We start from the raw sequence: 19,387 nt of genomic DNA on the forward strand, positions 1-19,387 counted from the left end.
GGTGTGATTTGTAATACGTCGTTCGCGAACTGCACACATGCATATACAGGAGTAACTTACTATCAATTAAGATTATACAAGAAGTAGGCCTTGATTGCTGATTCTGTAGTAAGTCCTGTTGCACAGTCTATTACACATTCAAAACGTTTGCATGGTGTGGCATAGGAGATAGTCTAAATAGTTTGTGCTATGAATGTATGCACAATTGCATATATACTTACATCAAGATGTAGTAGAGTGTAGAGTGATAAGACATGAGCTTTGAGCTATTTTCTTTCCGAAGACCCCTCAACCTGTTTTTAGACCGGCTCTGCTCTGCCTTTACCTCTGGCTCCACCTCCTGACCTGTGACACCTTGACCCATATGTGCACGTTGGTGTCACTGTACAGTGCCGCTAAGTGGCATATTTAGCGCCTATATTGTATTACAACAAGTTCAGTATTCCACACAGAGGAGAAAGCAGGACAGGAATTTTAAAGGGAAACCGTTTGGTCATTGTATTGCCTACTCGGGCTTTTTGAGCACCGTAGACCGTTTTTTTCAAGTTGCTTGATTTAGTATTTAGATATTTGGTTATTTGTTTTAGCTGCCCCGCCCCCTTCCTATACAAACTCATTGTAACTTTCAAACTCCATTTTAACTGTGTCTGCATCTGTGTCTGTTGCAGCAGCTCTCTTCTTAGTGAATTGTACAATCGTTGTCACTGCAGCTCGCCAGCTCAACGTTGTCACACGCAGCCTCCTGTCTACTGAACCTTTCAATGTGACTTACGCAATCAATGTTACTTAATATCCTCGCTGTCATGCACAAACCTCGTATCTCCATATTTCAACTTTTAAAGTAACAGTTTTGGACATATCAAAGTTTCAACCTATAGCAAAGTTATGCAATACTTTTTCATGTACAATGAAATTGCTTGTTCAGACAGTATAGCCTGCCTTACACCCACAACTGATACCATATCATATTATGTATTAATCTCAGCTATAACATTCAAATACTGAAATGATGAACGAAAGATCATGCAGAATATTCCATTATTATGAACGTCGTGTACTTTGCCATTAAGTGCCTCTGTTTTGCAACTCTAAATTAGCATGAACGTATACCTAATCAAGGAAACTCAAGGGCCACCTCTGTCTTGTGGTATGCAAATCAGTCCATTATAGGACTGCTCTGATTGGTTGGAACTTGCTGCCTGGAGGGGTCAAATCCCGCTTGAGTTGGTGTTGGTCTCTGTGCATGTCAGCAATGATTACTGAATATGGAATACACCTGTAGAATGGATAATGATTTTGTTTTCATATAACCATTAAACCATTTGAACATAAGCCTGCAGTAATGTTAGAGCACTGTGTAGTGACACAGTGACAGAGTGCTTTCATGTCTTGTCTCAGCCTAGTTCTACAGAAGCAGGGCATGCAAGGCAACCCTGGGGAGCGTTTCGTGCCTCCCCCCCCTAATATCTGAGTGATATTTGGAACAGCAAGGGCATTATGTACAATGTTACAATGCTGGCTCATGAAAGCCCAAGCATAGAATGGCCAACATTTACCTCTCTCGTGAGGCGGGACAGCTCGTGCATTAATGTGCACGACTACACACACACGCACGCACGCACGCACGCACGCACGCACGCACGCACGCACGCACGCACGCACGCACGCACACACACAGTCACCCACAGATCATAGCGGTGGCTGCAGCGTGCGGTTGCTAGTAAACAGTGATGATCTGTTATTCTGCCCTGATGGCCAAGAATAGAAGGTCTCTCTCTCCAATCACATCAACAAGGACACAGTTGGCTGCGTGCGTGCGTGCATGTGTCTGTGCACTCGTGCCTCGTAAGTAGCCTGTACTAGTGATGTGGGCTATGATTCGCCATGGGACATGGAGGTAGGGGGTAATGGCTCCATTGTGCATACTGTAGGTTGGTGCTTTTGGAACATGCACACGTCGCACGCACGCACGCAAACACACACACACACACACACAAAATGCACGCCACACATGCACATACACGCACAGATGACAAATGACTCAGGTCTTTCACATGTTTGCTTTGACCTTTTTTCCAAAGCAGCAACACAGAGAGAACTGTGAGAGGGAGTGGGGAGAGAGAGAGAAAGAGGCAGATAGAGGTTCTCAACCATTTTCTTCTCTTTGATATTCATTGGGCCACATTATATCGGATTCGTATCTCTGGGACCTCAATCCTAACCACAAATCGGAAATTTGTTTCCATTTGCACACACGTTATACGAATTTGGTTACTATACTATCATTGATTTAGCTGCATGGGGACCACCTGGAACGCCCTATAGAAGGACCCCTGTCCTGGACGTCCATGGACCCCCACGTTGGAAACCACTGCTGTAGGGAGTTTAAATCCAGCACCAGCGTTTCCATGTGATTTCCTCCGCTGTGTGCAACCACTATACCGAATGCTCTGTTGTCATGGGAACCTCGGGAGGCAGGGCAGCGCTTGTCTCCGTGGTAACTGGGGGGGGTGTTTGGATGTATCCGCGACATTGGTCGATCGTCTGGGATGGGTGGGTGGTGGGTGGGCGGTGGGTGTGTTTACATTATTGATAAAGGCTCCATTTATGAAGACAGAAGAGGCAATGGGTAGATGAATGTTTGATGTCGTCTGTCAGAGCAGGGCTTTAGCGGCTGCGTTTTGTCGCGCTTGACAAACTTGGTTAAGTGTGAGTTTGTGTGTGTGTGTGTGTGTGTGTGTGTGTGTGTGTGTGTGTGTGTGTGTGTGTGTGTGTGTGTGTGTGTGTGTGTGTGTGTGTGTGTGTGTGTGTGTGTGTGTGTGTGTGTGTGTGTGTGTGTGTGTGTGTGTGTGTGTGTGTGTGTGTGTGTGTGTGTGTGTGTGTGTGTGTACGAGCGAGCGATAATTATGACCGTCTAGTCATGGCCGGACCATAATTCAGGCTAGAGCAAAAGAAACATGTTGTTGAACATTATGAAGAATCAAAACATAACATTCTTTCATTGAAGTGTGTTTTAGGAAAGGGTTTAGTAGTTGCTTACAAGATGAGCAATGGGGTCCTCAGAGTTATTACAGGGGAACCGCCAAATCGTTGTGTTATAGGAATTAATTTCTTCTCCTTTTTTACTATAATTGTGTGAAAATATCATTGTGTAAACAAACAAAAAATCTGAATTCATACAATGTATACAGTGCCGTCAAACAAGTCTATGAAAGCTATCTTAGAAATCTGTGAAAAGGTTTAATCTGCAACACAATTGTATACAATAGTGGGGGTCCCTGCTGGTTTACAACGCGCAGAACCCGCCTGTGCTGAGAGAGTGTTATGCCTCATGCCAAGTGCACTTTGAAAACACTCACCCCCTTGGACACTGTCCGATTAATATGAAACAATTTCTGTAGGAAGAGGGTAGGCACTGTAGTCCCCCCCATTTTCATGAATGTTAAGTGCTTGTCATTCAAAACCCCACTTGTTCAAGAAGTCATTATTTTGGCTTCAGCATACTGTAGCTAACAGTAACACAAGGAGGATTAGAGCAGGTCTTTTATAATGCGAGCCTGTGGCTCTTTAAGGAATCCGGGGGGCTAATGTTCAGTCCCATTGTGTGGTGGCGCTGATCTACAATGCTAACCCTGTCTCTGTCTATATGTATGTCGCTGTGTCGTCTCGGCTAACTGCTTACTGAGTCATAGGCCCCGATCAAGGCCTGCCAAGGCATTATTTAGCTAGAAACTACCAGAAGATGATTCATCATCAGTGATGTCAGACTCATTTGCGGTATACAGTTCGGGTTGTGGGCTGATGTCCCACGTCATCACCCACAGGGTGACACTCACATGATGTCTAATTTATGGCCTTGGTTGGTCAGCACTAGGGATGGGAATTTTGACCAACTAACATAATCTCAACTAACATAACCTGACCCACATCAACTAACTAACAGGGCGGCAGTGGCTCAGGAGGTAGAGCAGCTCATTTTTATGAGTAACCGGTCCGGTACATCGGGAAATGTGGATTCTGTTCCTACTTAGAACCTAATTTCGATACCGAACCCTACCCAGCAGCATTTGAAGTGTTTAAATATACATACAGGCCTATACAGTATACTGTATATATGCTGTAACAGTATATTCTGATAAGAATTTTTATTTGAAAGTAATAGAAAAGAATAACGTTATACCTCGCTCTGCCACAAAAAGCAGAAAGATGTTTTGTGATGCACTTGTTGCGTAACGTACAGTACATATCATTCAGGGAAAAAAACCTAAAAGGACAAATAACACATCAGTCATGGACTCATGTTATGTTTATTTACAGGCAAGGGGAAACATTACACGTAACACATGAGATGAAAGATGAAAAGTCTTACCCGTGTAAACTGAGTGGTGCAACTCACCTCTCCCCCTGCCAGATTTACTCATGATCAGATTAAGATGTCCTGGAGTAGTAGCCGTCAGCTTCTCACCGCTAACATTAACTCCTTTACTGACACAAACACCAACATGGCTTGTATTTCATGAGGTTTCAGGGCATATTGTTGCTTTTACACCTTCACACTGCTGATGACCGCTCAGGTGGCTCAGATGAAGTGCACAGGAGGGACCTGTTAGTTAGGGGTTAAGTGCCTTGCTCAGGGACACTCTGACACATGGACTGGGTGAGCCGAGGGTCAAACTGTCGACCTTCAGCCTCTCTGTAGCCACTCGGCTTCAGCCGCCTGTCAGCATCACGCTGGTACAGTAACTGGTTGTTGTTGGCCAGTTTCATTTGGCATAGTCAGCTTAAAACCCTTTCTATTCTCCATGTCCAAATTCTGCCAAACTTAGGCGGTCCTCTTCTGGTATTTAGCCAACGTGTCAGATACCGTAGGTCCAACGTCATCATGCAAAATGCCAAAAATACATTTTTTCCCTATATTAGATATTTCATTAAGTCCAATTTCACACTAGAGCAGTGTGATATTGAAACATTCTTAGTAAGAATACTTATGACTCTTTCTGTAGTGAAATTAGAGCAATTTACAAGATTTAACCACTTGAACCCATATTGTGTCCCTATTCTGGGCATATCGGTGAACTCAAGATTCAATGCAACACTCGTATGAGGCTGTTTTTGTCAAATAGATTTGGTGTAGAGGGGAAAAAGAAGGGGGGGCAAGCAAGGATAAACCCCTGAAGTATACATGATTTAAGACAGTGGTATACTTAACTACTAGCACAGCAGTTGTGCACAGCGCTAACATACCGTAGGTCCCCATTCAGTGGACGAGTTCGGTGAAGGATGGAAGTTATATAGCAGCAGCTGAAGTTCAGCCAGGGTTGCAGAGATAGCTGGCCTTGCAGGGTCTCTTTGTGATGCAGTGCAGCCTCACTGCAGCACACACACACAGACACCATCAAACTGCCGACCACTGGGGCTCACATCAAAGAGTGTGTGTGTGTGTGTGTGTGTGTGTGTGTGTGTGTGTGTGTGTGTGTGTGTGTGTGTGTGTGTGTGTGTGTGTGTGTGTGTGTGTGTGTGTGTGACTGTGTGTGTGTGTGTGCGCGTGCTTGCATGTGCGTGTGCTGTGTGCGATACAGCCACCGCTGCAGCACTGTTGGGCGCTCATTTCATGAAATTGGTGGTCCTTTTTCACCCCCTCTTCTGCTTCTACTGTATTAGAATGTGTCAACTGATGACAGGACTCCTAATGACGTGTCAGTTTCCATACAACACTTCATTCTGTTGTGTCACTGTATCTTGATGAAGTGTACACGTGCACACTTTGACCTCAAGTTAAAGCACGTGAAAATTGGACCAGACTCACCAGAGTAGTTCTTTATGTCATTTAACGTCTGAGGGACAGAGGGATACATAGTCAGGCATAAGGCGTGTTCTGGAATCTTTTGGAGAGCACTTATAACAGTTAAACAATATAATGAGACAGACTCAATTCAGAGTTTCAAAGTATTAGAATCTTGTATTCGAATACGGAGCCAGCAATGAAGCGTTGTACTGACTCAACACAACTCAGTCAGACTTCAGCTTAAATACATTCCTACCCCCTCAAGGAGTAGGTGGGTCTTAACAGATGAGACAATGGGAAGACCCTTCTCTCAGTCCACAAGTCACAGGTCAAATGTCAGTAAAGACAGAAAACAGCTTTTCATAGTTTAGTTTCCCATGGGTGATTTGATCTCCTTAAATGTATAACTTAGTGTATTCCACATTTCCTCGACAGGCTACATTTTGTTTTTTGGGGGAAAGCGTGCACACTCTTATCAAACTCTTAGCTTGTCTAATAGAAGGATATAAATGTCCCGTCAGCACAGGGTTGTTTATCTTGGCTGAGTGTTTCATCACAGCAGGAGGTGAGACTCAGCCGAGTGCCTTTTAACATTGGGTACCAGCCAGGCTCTGAATTCCAATGTAACAGGTAAAAAATGCCGAGTCATTCTGCTTTCTGCTAACTCTGTTGGTCCATTGCTATAGTTCGGCATCCACAAACAGAGGTCATGTCCATTGTCCACACACATGAAATAGTAGTATGGTCATTTGTTATTATCCCCATAAAAGGTAATCTTCAGTGATTTTCTTTTCGTTATAGGTTCCACTGCACGATGCACAAAGACATAACGGAACAACAATAATAATAATAATAGTAACCTATTCATCCTAAAAAGTAACATTGTGTTCTGTTCAATAATTTATTGAGCTTGATTGTTTCTCCAAAATGTTGAGGAAAATGTCTCACTTAAAATTAAAATGTATTCAAATGTATCTGCAGTGCTAACTAAAGTCACAGGTTTTTTTGTTTTGGAAGAGCCTTGGCTCGACTCGTCGTCGATAATAAACCTTTGGAGCGGATGAGTGTGTGGGTTCTCTTCTCTTTTTCTGATGTTACTTTTGAACCCAGCACCTCCACTAAGTGATGTGCGTATTTTACTATAGTTTCTGTCAGGTTTTCCCCCCCTTTTAAATTGTGTGATTATCATTGGGGATAGACGAGACTTGTCTATAGCACAATGACAGTGGTTTTCTAATGCAGCGCTTCTTTCTGTCTCTTCCAGTCGGACAGCAACACCAGTTTCCTCCGGGCAGCGAGAGCCGGGAACATCGACAAAGTTCTGGAATTTCTCAAGGGGGGAGTAGACATCGGCACCTGCAATCAGGTAGGACAGGAGACGAGATGGATGGATTACACAGAAACACGCACGCACGCACGCATGCACGCACGCACGCTGTCATTTTTATTTTATTTTATTTTTTATTTTTTTTGCGGCTTACGCCTTTATTGATTTTTTAAGGGATAGAAAGTAGGCTGACAGGAAACGGGAGAGAGATGGGGGGATGACATGCGGTAAAGGCCGTGTCGGGTCCGGGAGTCGAACCCGCGGCACACCGCGACTGGATCACCAGTCCGGTGCCCAGACCGTTACGCTACGGCCTGGGCCACGCTGTCATTCTTGACCAGGTTATTATTTTACCTACATTATGTGACTTTGAGTCTCTCTGGACCTGCTGTGTGGTTGAAAGAGACCAATGTTTGGTACAGGTTCGGTTGGCACACAATCATTTATAGATGTCACCTCTCATGGTCTGGGGATCAAGACCATGGCTGTCGATCTGTTTAAAGTGACAAGGTGACCTTTAGACTTTCTAAGGCTTGTGCTAACAATCATACATTTACGTTGACCATGATAACTAGCATCTTTGGCTACACATAATTATTCCCCTGCTGTTGTGTCTTTTTTTATGTTTTTTTTTTGTGGCTTTCACCTTTATTTTTATTTATTTTTATGGAGGGATAGACCGGAAATGGGGAGAGAGATGGGGGGGTGACATGCAGTAAAGGCCGTCGGGATCGGATTCGAACCTGCGGAATATGAAATATCGGACAGATCCGGCTTGAACACATGGCTCTAGAGATAGTGTGTAACGATTTTTGGACAGAATCTGGAGGAGTAATATTCAAAAAAGTCTGCCTCCTGGTGGCGCTATAACAGGCCGTTCTGGAACATTTGGGGCAGAGGTTCATCGTTGGCATCCAAGGTGTGTGTGTGCAAAATTTGGCATCGACCGGGTTAACATACGTATTAGCTGGTAACAGGCGGACAGACGGACGCACACACACACACACACACACGGACATACGGACGGAGTGCAAAACATACTCTCTCTCCAATGAGGGATTAAGAGTGTTTTGGGGGTTAAGTAATGTAGGGCCTGAACTCTGAACTGAAGACGTGAGTTGTTGTCAGACTGCAGTGGAAGATGTGCAGATCTGCAGTTCTGACTGATGGGGGGAAGGGTCATTCCTCTCTCTCTCTCTCTCTCTCTCTCTCTCTGTGGGTTTGAATCATTCTCCTGTCTTTATAGGCTCAGGTCATCATGATCATGTCCTCCAAAGCCATTAGCATTCCGGCCAGAGGGTGGACAGTGAAAACTGATAGGGTGGAAATAGTTTGAGCCCAACAACGGACACACAGGCAAACAGCCAGCACTCATACTTGGTGGCGTGTGTGTGTGCGTGTGTGTGTGTGTGTGTGTGTGTGTGTGTGTGTGTGTGTGTGTGTGTGTGTGTGTGTGTGTGTGTGTGTGCGTGTGTGCGCGTGTGTGTGTGGGACTTTTCCATTCCCCTCTCCACTTCTGTTCTGTTCTGTTCAGACCCATCCACGTGCCTCCTCTCTCAACACAGACTCACTCATATCTGTTCTGGCCGTCGTACATCCTGCAATATGAGCTCTTATCTTATCTGAGGTACTTGTTTCCTCGGCTCCTTCTCTATTCCTGTCTTCTCTCCCTTCCTCTCCTCTCTCCCAACAGCTCCCCTCCCTGTCTGTCCATATGGTCAGTTACGTGTGCGTGCGCTCGTGTGTGTGTGTGTGTGTCGTGTGTGTGCGCGTGCACGTACGTGTGATATGGTCTAGAGTCAAATTCCTTTGATGTCATACACACAGGAACAACGGATCAACGGAATCAAATACACTCTTATATTAATTATATTAATTGTCACTTATATTAAATGACATGGTGGGTGTTGTTGGGCCTGAGAGAGCGTCCTCAAGCATAGTCAGTGTGCAGGAGACAAGTTGCACATTCCCAGGTCCAGTAGGCCTACAGTACGTACGGTACCACTCCTCTGCATAGAAAGAACGTTTACAGCAAGCGAGGTTTAACAACATCCATTGCTGGCATGACAACCATGAAAAATAGGCGCATGGGGAATGGCCCTGGATGGTCGTATACATCCAGCACATGTTTACTAATCAATCAAAACCTGCCAAGTGCAATTGTGTAGCTTATCAATCCAATCTTTGGAGAGGTGCATCCGGCATCATCGTCATTATACTGTAGATCACCAGTGTGCTTGACCTTGAGAACACGGTGAAGTCATCATGCACCTGCACGCATACGACAGCAATCAACACAGCACAGACATGACAGTGACAAAAAGAGGCAATTATGCCTTGTACACCAGTGAAATATCACTCATAGCTGGGCCTCAATAGGCATGTATATTTCCCTACAGGCCAATACCAAAACCTAACCCCAACCAGTGGATATATAGACCCTGTACCTACGCCATGACCTGAAGATAAAGATGACTCTTATTACTAATGTTGGACAGTTCTGCTAGTTCTGCTCTGTAGTTAATACCAACTGCAGAGGGGGCTTGCTTTTGAAGCCCGGAGCTGCGGTTTGGAGTTCTCTGTATAATAAGATTAACAGCATCACATGCATTATTCACTGCGTTTGTCAGGAACAGCTTCCGGAACAGTACGCTAGTCGCTCCTTATTTTGTCAAACCCGTCGTCTGGACCACTGTACAGTGAAGCACAGATTTCGAGTAGAAAATAAGTAATTCAACAGCCACCATGATGACTTTAATGGCACGGCAGACCTTTTTATGTACACTGCTCTTTAGTACTGAGAGTGTCTCAATGACATGTTGACGAGTTAAGGCCTCTACATAATTAGTGTTAACTAGAAAAAGTGCCCTTCTGGGCACAGGTCTCCACCAGGATAGGAATGTAGGACATTGCAGCTTGCCTTCATCTGGTGGTTGGATAAAAGGGCAACAAAAGTAAAAAATTCCAGGCAAAGGTTCTTCCTTGGCCTCTAGGGAGTTGGCATACAAAGTTATCCACAGATCCGTGCAGTTAGAGTTAAAAACACTTTTCGGCCAGTTATAGCGCCACCTTGAGGCTGAGTTGAAATTGTTCATGTGGCATTTCTTCCTCGGCCTAGTGGGAATGTGCGTGCACAATTTCACGGAAATCACTTGATGTGTTCATGATTTGCAGCATTTTGTTTGAAACTGAGCACTCCTGTGAACTTTGGAAGCCAATCTTAACCAATCAGGATGGAGTCTGAGAAATCTGAAAGACCCGTTTCGTTGAATGGCTCTAGAGAGACTGTGTACCAATTTGCGCGATGTTTGGACAAAATCTGTAGGTGTACTGTGCAAAAACTTGTTTTGCACAAAGCGGCCTCCTGGTGGCGCTATAACAGGCCGTTCTGGAAATTTTGGGGCAGAGGTTCATCGTTGGCATCCAGGGAGTGTGTGTGCAAAATTCGGCATCGACCGGGTTAACGGTGCCGGAGATTAGCTGCTCACGGACACACACACGGACGGACACACGGACGGACGGACGGACGGAGTGCAAAACATACTCTCCCCCCATGCCTTCGGCCTGGTGGAGACAATTACTAATTAGTGTTTGGGCTGCTTTTGTCCCCCTCCCCCAACACGTCCCGGGGAAATACACCAGCCCTGGCAAATTACATTTTTAGTCGCACGGAACAACCATGGAGGCAATACATCTAGAATACGTATTATGAGTGAACAGATATTAACCACTTACTGCAAGTCATCTTCACCTGACTGATGGTTGCTCAGAGGCGCTCTAAGTACGAGCTGTAACTACGGTATCTTGCTCAGGGACACTTTGACACATGCTGGAGACACCAGACTGCTTCTCAACCCACTAAGTATGATGGCCGCCCCCATAAATAGGGGTCATGTTGTGTGACGATGTGACAGCTTGTCCACCTGGCGTGGTGAACGGAGGGCAGTGGAGATGGCTGGCTGGGTTAGAGAAGATGGATGGGCCTGCCAGAGAGGTTGCAGACAGTAGGGTTTTTATTGGAGACTGGCGAGTGGGTCCACCATTATATGAGTTTGCTCCTTGCATTGCTTCCGTCCTTTGGGTTAAAAGGCTCATATTATGTTGTGTCTCAGGTCAGATTTTGATGATGAGTCCTGTTTCAAGTCAGAACAATAACTTTGAGTTGTATAGTTACCTTGCCATTGTTCAACTCTAAAGGTGGACAAGAAATCAAAAATAATTCCTCGATTGATTCGAAATTGATCATTCAAAAATATGCTCCTCATTGACTTACATTGTAGGCTGAAACAGCTCTCAAAGTCACTCTTTTAGCACATAAATGAACACAAAAATACACAAAATATAGACCAAAAAACAGTAGCTAAATGGACAGAATTATATAATGTAAAATTATATCATTAAACTGTAATTAGTTTTATTTTTTTCTGTTACTTTTATAATAACCAACGCCTGCCTCTGGAGCTGATAGAATGCAGTAGATAAAGGCTATGAAGGACAAGGTACGTGTGTGCGTGTGTGTGTGTGTGTGTGTGTGTGACTGTGCGGGGTGTGGAGCTTTCATCAACTCTGTCACGATCTGGTGGTGGTGGTGGTGAGGACCCAAATGCAGGACAGCCAGGCAGGAGTAGTGATCAAAACCCATGGTTGGGTATTTTATTTAAACAGGTGAACAGGACAGAAATCACAAATACAGAGTGACACTAAACAATGAACCGACAAGGACTGACTGGGGAACAAGACTAATATACACAGGAGGGCTGATTACACATGAGAAACACATGGGGAAGACAAGAACATAGAACCAAAACAACTAGAACAAGAACATAGACATGCAACAGCTAGATAAACAGAACATAGAATCAAAACAAGTAGAACATAGAAAAACAAGAGCTAGACAGGCAAAGTCTGTGACTGTGACAAAAAAAAAAAAAAAGCTGATAGGCCCCAGCGAGAATTGAACTCGCGACCCCTGGTTTACAAGACCAGTGCTCTAACCACTGAGCTATGAGGCCCTGCATGTCACATCAGGTGTGTATCTACCGTCATCAATGCTTACAGTAGACTATATTGTACCTGGTGTCAGTCAATAGAAGGGAGGGACCACACCCAAAGTCACATACCAGCCCAGCAATTTAAATGTGAACTGAGATGAGATTTTACTATTTGAAGATCTGGATCCACAGATCCAGTCCGGGTTTACTTGCTAATAAAAATGGCCATTGTGGTTCTTGAGTGCAAATGTGGGTAAACTGTTATCGGGGGGTAGCAGAGACATTACAGACACGTAAAATCAATAATAAATACATTCATACCATTTCCGATGTACAATATCCTACTAGATAAGTAAAATAGCAAAACAACAAGATTTGGCACTGTCAATGGAACCTGCTACATCTAAACTAATTGATGGTTATAATTAGGTCCAGCTGCTATACAGACAGCTCTTATGGAGGACTTAAAGTTAATAATAGAATCAACTTAAGGTACAGCTAGGGAGTCGGGACCCAATAATTCCAGTGGAGACAAGTAAGACGTGCAAATGCGGGAAGCGAACGCAGCTCGTAAATTGCAATAACAACAATTAGAATAAATTACGTACTTTTTTTCTTCTTTTTAGTTAGTAATTTTTTTTATGTTTTCTACTGTGTGTGTGTGTGTGTGTGTGTGTGTGTGTGTGTGTGTGTGCTACAGCTGCGCCCTCTGGTGGCGGGCGGGTGGTGTCACAGCGGGACAGACAGACACAGACAGACAGACAGACACACACAGACATGATCTGCAGGGTCTCATAGTTAGTGCTCATTGCGATCGCAATAAAAACAAAACAAAAAAACTATAGCCTGAGGTAGGGCATTCACTTCTAGTCATTTTGACTAGTTGCCTAGTTTTACTAGTTGTTTTACTTTTTACTAGTACTTGTCTAACTACCCATTATGTAAAAAATAAAATTGGAAATAAATATTTGTACCTTTAAAAACTGTGTACATTGGTGACTATAACTACAATCTACCTGATATTGAGGCCTACAAAATCGGGGGAAAAAAAGAAGAAAACAAAATCTTATCATCTAGTCAACCAGTACCAACAAGGTCGACTAGTGGGTTTACTAGTCGACTAGTAAACGAGTCGACTAGTTGCTTAATGCCCTAGCCTGAGGTGGTCGTGGTTGTCAATCCAATCAGCCACAGAGGAAATTAATGATCGACCCAGCAGCTCTTTTTAAAATGGAGCCTAATGCCTGGGCTGCTGAACGAGCTATTGTTACTGTATCTATTCTGGGTCACAGAGAAACGTCTCCCGAGAGAATTAGGGGAAGAAATAACCCTAAATTCACCTCAGATGTATTGTTAGATTCTCATATTATAGTCATTTTGAGCAAGCTGCGATAGTTGAGTATCCTAAGACATCGCAAAACAGTCAACTCAAATTGCACACTTTTCCAGCTTTCAGATATATTGACAGAATGGGCTATATTATACCCTGGCTCTTCGTAATGTTGTGTCATTGAGAAAGACACTGAACCCCATCAGTGTATGAATGTGTTTGTGAAAGGGTGAATTTGAGTCAGAATAGTCAGAAGACTACGGTGCTATATAAATGCAGTGCATACATATAAATATGGAGCTGCAATAGTGCTCATATACACAAAATGACCCACTGACAGTTTTTCTCATATTGTATGCCATGATTGTAACTAATCACACATTCCTTATTGTCCTGTACCGCTTTAGTGATAATGCATTCTGTCATTGGCTCAGTCTCTCACCATCATTAAGATCCAGTTATATAAGTGATGAGTGATTTTCAACTCAACATTCTGAATCCATACTGTGTGATGTTAGAGATATTATTACAGTACATTATGTGAAGCTCACTTGATCACATATCAGTGACAGCATCCTTCCGTTGGCACAATAGATGAAGTGTGTGTGTGTGTGTGTGTGTGTGTGTGTGTGTGTGTGTGTGTGTGTGTGTGTGTGTGTGTGTGTGTGTGTGTGTGTGTGTGTGTGTGTGTGTGTGTGTGTGTGTGTGTGTGTGTGTGTGTGTGTGTGTGTGTGTGTGTGTGTGTGTGTGTGTGTGTGTGTGAGTGAGTGAGTGAGTGAGTGAGTGAGTGCGTGATACATTAGTAATATGGTCCCTTATTGGCCGGTGGACAACACCGACATACATACATATACCAAGCCGATCCCTTATTGTCCGGTGGACAACACCGACATACATACATATACCAAGCCGATCCCTTATTGGCCGGTGGACAACACCGACATACATATACATACCCAGCCGATCGCAGTACTTGCGCGCTCTGCTTGTGCAAGTAATTGTGTTTTTTAGTTTAGTTTTTAGTTTTTTACATTGTGTTAAACTGTACACGTACAGTATCTCATACATACGATACCTTCTCTGAACATTGATTGCTTTATCCCTCCTATGCCCTCATTTTACTTGATTTTCTGGGATTTTCTCTTAGGAACACCACATTAAAACTTGAACGTTGGCCCATTCTGTTGGGTAGTAACCTGCTAAATGCTTTTATCTCCTTAATCCCGACTATAATTCCACCAGAGTGATATTGGAATGTAATCTTCATTTGCCTTCCATCCTATTGATTGCCACATCAATACAGGAACAATACAGCATATTCTTCACATTAGGATGGAACAGAGAAGGTGATGAAATCGGCCAGTATTGCTTACAGAGTTGTATTACTCGGCGTGTATGCCCAGTGATGAGGAATACACGTCAGCTGGAATCCTCGCCAGAAAGAGATGATTCATTGATTATACAGTAATCTGTTAAAGGTATTATGACATGATTTATAACATAATTTTAACAACATTAAAACTCTTGGCCATGGTCCTTCAAACGTGTCTAAAAAGTTTGAACACTCAACTCCACTCCAGTATTTTTTTTTTCTCGTTTTTGTGTATGTCTAATCTTCATCCTGAAAAGCCATGGAAAAACACATTATTTTAGCCTGTAGATGTCGGTAATTCCCCCTTTCCTGTCAACCCAAGATGCGCTACTTTGACAACTTGGTAGGAAGTCATCGTCAAAAATAAAAGAGTCATCTAGGCCAGTTGGTATCCAGTGTAAGTTGGTATCCACAGCCAACAACAGAGCAGATTGATTTTTCTCTAGAAGCCATTATTAGTAAGTATTACAAAGAAACAAAGTCGCGGTCACAATGAGGAAGCGGAGGCAGTAGGCACTAGGCAGGGAGCAGAGGGGAGGGGGCGGAGCTTTAGCGGAGATCTACGTATATCTCTGCCGTCCAACCAGATGAGACATTTTTGCATAATTATTCACAGAAGTCCAGAAAGCAGAGAATACACTGAATGTTCAAACTTCGTTTTTTTTTGGTGACATTGATGTCAAGAAAAGCCAAAAAAGCCAAAAAATCTACAAAAATGTGTTTTAAATGTCACAATCCCTTTAATATCAGGGCATGTCATTTAATGACTTGTACTGCCATATATACCATTATTGCGACCGAAGATAACTATGAAATCTTGCGTTTTTGTCACGTCACTCACAACATTTGATGTCAGGCCTGTATATCGCTGTTGTCTCCATACATGGAGCTATAGGTTGTCTCCATATATGGAGTTCTAGGTGAAATAACGAAGGCTTTCACCTTGAGCTCCATATATGGAGACAGCCTAGCTGATGCCCCCCATGCCAAAGCGCCAGCGCTCGTCCAGCAGTCTTTACTGGTACTGTCACATATATCCATTATACAGTATCCCTATTCACACTGGCTGTCATTCAATGCCCATGCATTATTAATTGTATAAGTATGTCATATCACAAGGTGTCTGAACGAAACAGAATCACATTCCCTCAAAAAGTTACAGATAGCATTTTTTTACATTTCGGCACGCACGCGCGCACACACACACACACACACACACACACACACACAGTCACACACACACACACACACACACACACACACACACACACACACACACACACACACACACACACACACACACACACACACACACACACACACACACACACACAGAGATCGAGGTTATAAATAACTCCATGTCCAGGGCTGGCCCTCGTCCACGACAGCATGACATGGCACAACACATAACCTCCTAGCTTTCATAGCTAGCCTTCGATATTAGAGCCGTTCCTCCGCTGCACCGACAACAATGACACTGATCCCCAGCCACGAGACAGAGCCGTCGAAGGACAGAAAACAAGGAGGAAAGACGGGTGTAGTGGTTAGAGTTATGGACGCAGAGGAGGAGGAGGAGGTATTAAATCCCTCCTCCTTTCTTTTGTTTGTGCGCACCTCTTTGTTTTGGTTTCATTTCGCCACCCTTACACCATTGTTCTTCTTCTTCTCCTTCCAGAATGGTCTTAACGCACTGCACCTGGCGGCAAAGGAGGGTCATTTAGACCTGGTCCAGGAGCTGCTGGAGAGAGGCTCTGACGTGGACTCGGCCACAAAGGTACGTAGGTTAGCTCCTCTTCGGTTCCCAGCAAGCCAAAATGATGTCATGATGACGTCCTACGTCATTTCCAGGACGTCTTAGCTTCACCAGTTGAAATAAGATAGCTTATTCTGGGCCAGATCTGACTAGTTATGATGTATGACTTGAGTTGATCTGGCCTCGATCGGACTCTCTCTGATTCATCCAGGGACGTCCGTCTTAGCGGGCAGATTTTTTTTTTTTTTTTTTTATAATTTTTTTGTGGCTTACGCCTTTATTGATTTTTTAAGGGATAGAAAGTAGGCTGACAGGAAACGGGAGAGAGATGGGGGGATGACATGCGGTAAAGGCCGTGTCGGGTCCGGGAGTCGAACCCGCGGCACACCGCGACTGGATCACCAGTCCGGTGCCCAGACCGTTACGCTACGGCCTGGGCCGCGGGCAGAATTTTTGTTGGTTGGAATCAGGTGATTTTCTGGGCCAGATCTGACTAGTCTTGGCCCCAATCGAGATGTCACTAATTGTTCAGGTGCTGACCGTGCTTGCTGGGTTCGCTTTCTCAACTCTCCTCAGTTCCCCTCATGCCTTGAGCAATGACAGAAAGACAGGGGCATTCAAATGTGTTTTCAAAAGTATACACAGTAAAGATGTTCAACTGTGTATGTTTGAGGATTAGAATTTGCTCGCTAATGCTAATGTGCCTATGCTGATAGCCCATGTCTAGACTCTAGAGGCAGCAGTACAAGACCGTGAATTGACAGATTGCAGGATATCATTTTCAACTGGCTTGAGCCAAATGTTATACTGTAGGTACCTACAGTACCAAATTTGATACTGTAGGTTTTAGCGCCAGTTTCTTTGGGACCCTGCTGCAGATATTTTACTACTACCACACACCGGTTCCGGATCAAGCTAGTACCTCAAAAGAAATATAAAAAAGACTCTTTTATGATGTACTAACCTGTGCACACCTGTGCAGAAGTCTCATGACGACTCACTGAGAGAAACATTGTTACAGACACCATTTTGCGCTGAAAAGGTATAATCCCTGCACATTGTCATTGTCCGTCCAGATATCCTTGAACCAAACTTCATGTATATCTGGACGCTCGGGTGGTGCAGGGGTAAAGAATGTGCCCACCACCGCAGAGTCTAGGGCATACATGGGCAACTGGCGGCCCAGGGGCCACATGCGGCCCCCACCTTCACTTAATGTGGCCCTCATGGGTTAATGTCAGAATACTGATATAATATTGGTTTCAGCTGTTTACAATTCCATTTAATTACTTGCTTCAACACAAGTATAACTAGAAAATTCGCAATTTTAAAAAATTGCAGAGTGTGGTTGCCGCAGTGGCTTACATATGCCCCTCCCACTAGTATTGCCAGCCAATTACAATTTCAAGTCACGCCTTAGATCATGCATAAGTAATTCGGAGGGGATTTAACCCCCGAAATTCATGTTTTTGCGACAAACGGTTACATTTCTCGCATTTGCGGCGCCCCCTATGGATGAAAATGGAATTGCTTTTAGAACTTGGTTGATTGAACCACCCCGGACCTGTGATTGAAATTTGGGATGGATTGGACATTCCGTTCGTGATTTATGGCATTTTTTGTGATATAGGCCCCTCCTACTAACTTCGGAAGACGATTACGGCCGAACGATACGCACTTTCAAAATTCTGCGGCTCAGTTTTAATTGGATGGGTCCAGAGATCACGTGTGCCGATTTCTGTGAGATTTGAACGAAATCTGTAGGAGGAAAAGCAAAAAGTGTGTTTTGGACAAAATTCAAAATGGCGGAAAATCTATCATGGCGGAAATGGGCGTGGCCTATATGGGGAGATGCGTCATGACCCAAGGAATCCAGGGAAAAAATAATTTTGATTTTACGACCTACGGTTCAAGAGTTATAAGCCAAAAGGTAAAGTGGGCTGTTATAGCGCCACCATGAGGCCGACCGATAAAATTTTAGGGTTAAATAATTTTAGGGATAATGTTGAATTATCCCTAAAAGTTTTGTAACTATAGTGATTACAGTCTCCGACGAACAAATACTTTTATGTGAATTTTTGCCTTTTCCCATTCATGTCAATGGGGAAATTTAATTCACTAATAAATTCATATCAATTAAACTATACAACATTTCTCTTAACAAAATACAAGCACACGATTCCCGATTTTTCCGGTCAATTTGACATATGGCTCAAGTGCGTACAGCGTACAGTGTGGGAGGTATAAAGCGTCAAAATAAAGACTACTCCAGTGAAATAATAAGTATAAAGTGTTACAATTACTAGAGTCTGGTTGCCCATTCGGGCAACCACACTAACTAGAACTGCACTCTGTCGAGTGCATACTTGCTTGTTGCACACTAGTAGGCCATAAATGGCCAACTAGTGCGCAAGCAGAGCGCGCAAGTACTTTCGACCGCTACAAACTGTCAACCAATTACATATACATATACTATCTATACATACACACATATACTATATACCATCGAAAACCAATTACAATCTGGCATTGGGTCCTTTAATCCACATATTTCTTACGTCATCATTGAGATGTACGCACCGTCCCAGCCAACCCGCCACTTTTGATGCGTATGCACCGTCCCAGCAAATTGTGCCTGATACGGCAGTGGTGCCAGATTACATACATGTATACACAGGAGCATTACCTTTAATCCTCCCAACACTAAAACATATCGTCATTACGTCACCATCGAAAACCAATTACACTCTGGCATTGGGTCCTTTAATCCACATATTTCTTACGTCATCATTGAGAGCTAGTTATACTGTATATATGTAATTTGTAAGT

At 43.7% G+C, this 19,387-nt stretch overlaps 1 protein-coding gene across 1 annotated transcript in view; it reads left to right on the top strand.

Moving 5' to 3' along the window:
• The window catches only part of LOC310875323 (uncharacterized protein), a gene marked incomplete at its 5' end in the record, with an annotated part of 119,778 nt that overhangs the window by 21,817 nt on the left and 78,574 nt on the right, over nucleotides 1–19,387 (top strand). Inside the window, 2 exons of the mRNA XM_083788521.1 lie at nucleotides 7,050–7,151; nucleotides 16,481–16,579. Coding sequence (XP_083644647.1) covers nucleotides 7,050–7,151; nucleotides 16,481–16,579 — 201 coding nt within the window. The remainder of the gene's footprint in view (nucleotides 1–7,049; nucleotides 7,152–16,480; nucleotides 16,580–19,387) is intronic.

This window comes from Protomyctophum parallelum (genome assembly GCF_964188405.1).
Source record: "Protomyctophum parallelum genome assembly, chromosome: 18".
Classification (NCBI taxonomy): Eukaryota; Metazoa; Chordata; class Actinopteri; order Myctophiformes; family Myctophidae; genus Protomyctophum; species Protomyctophum parallelum.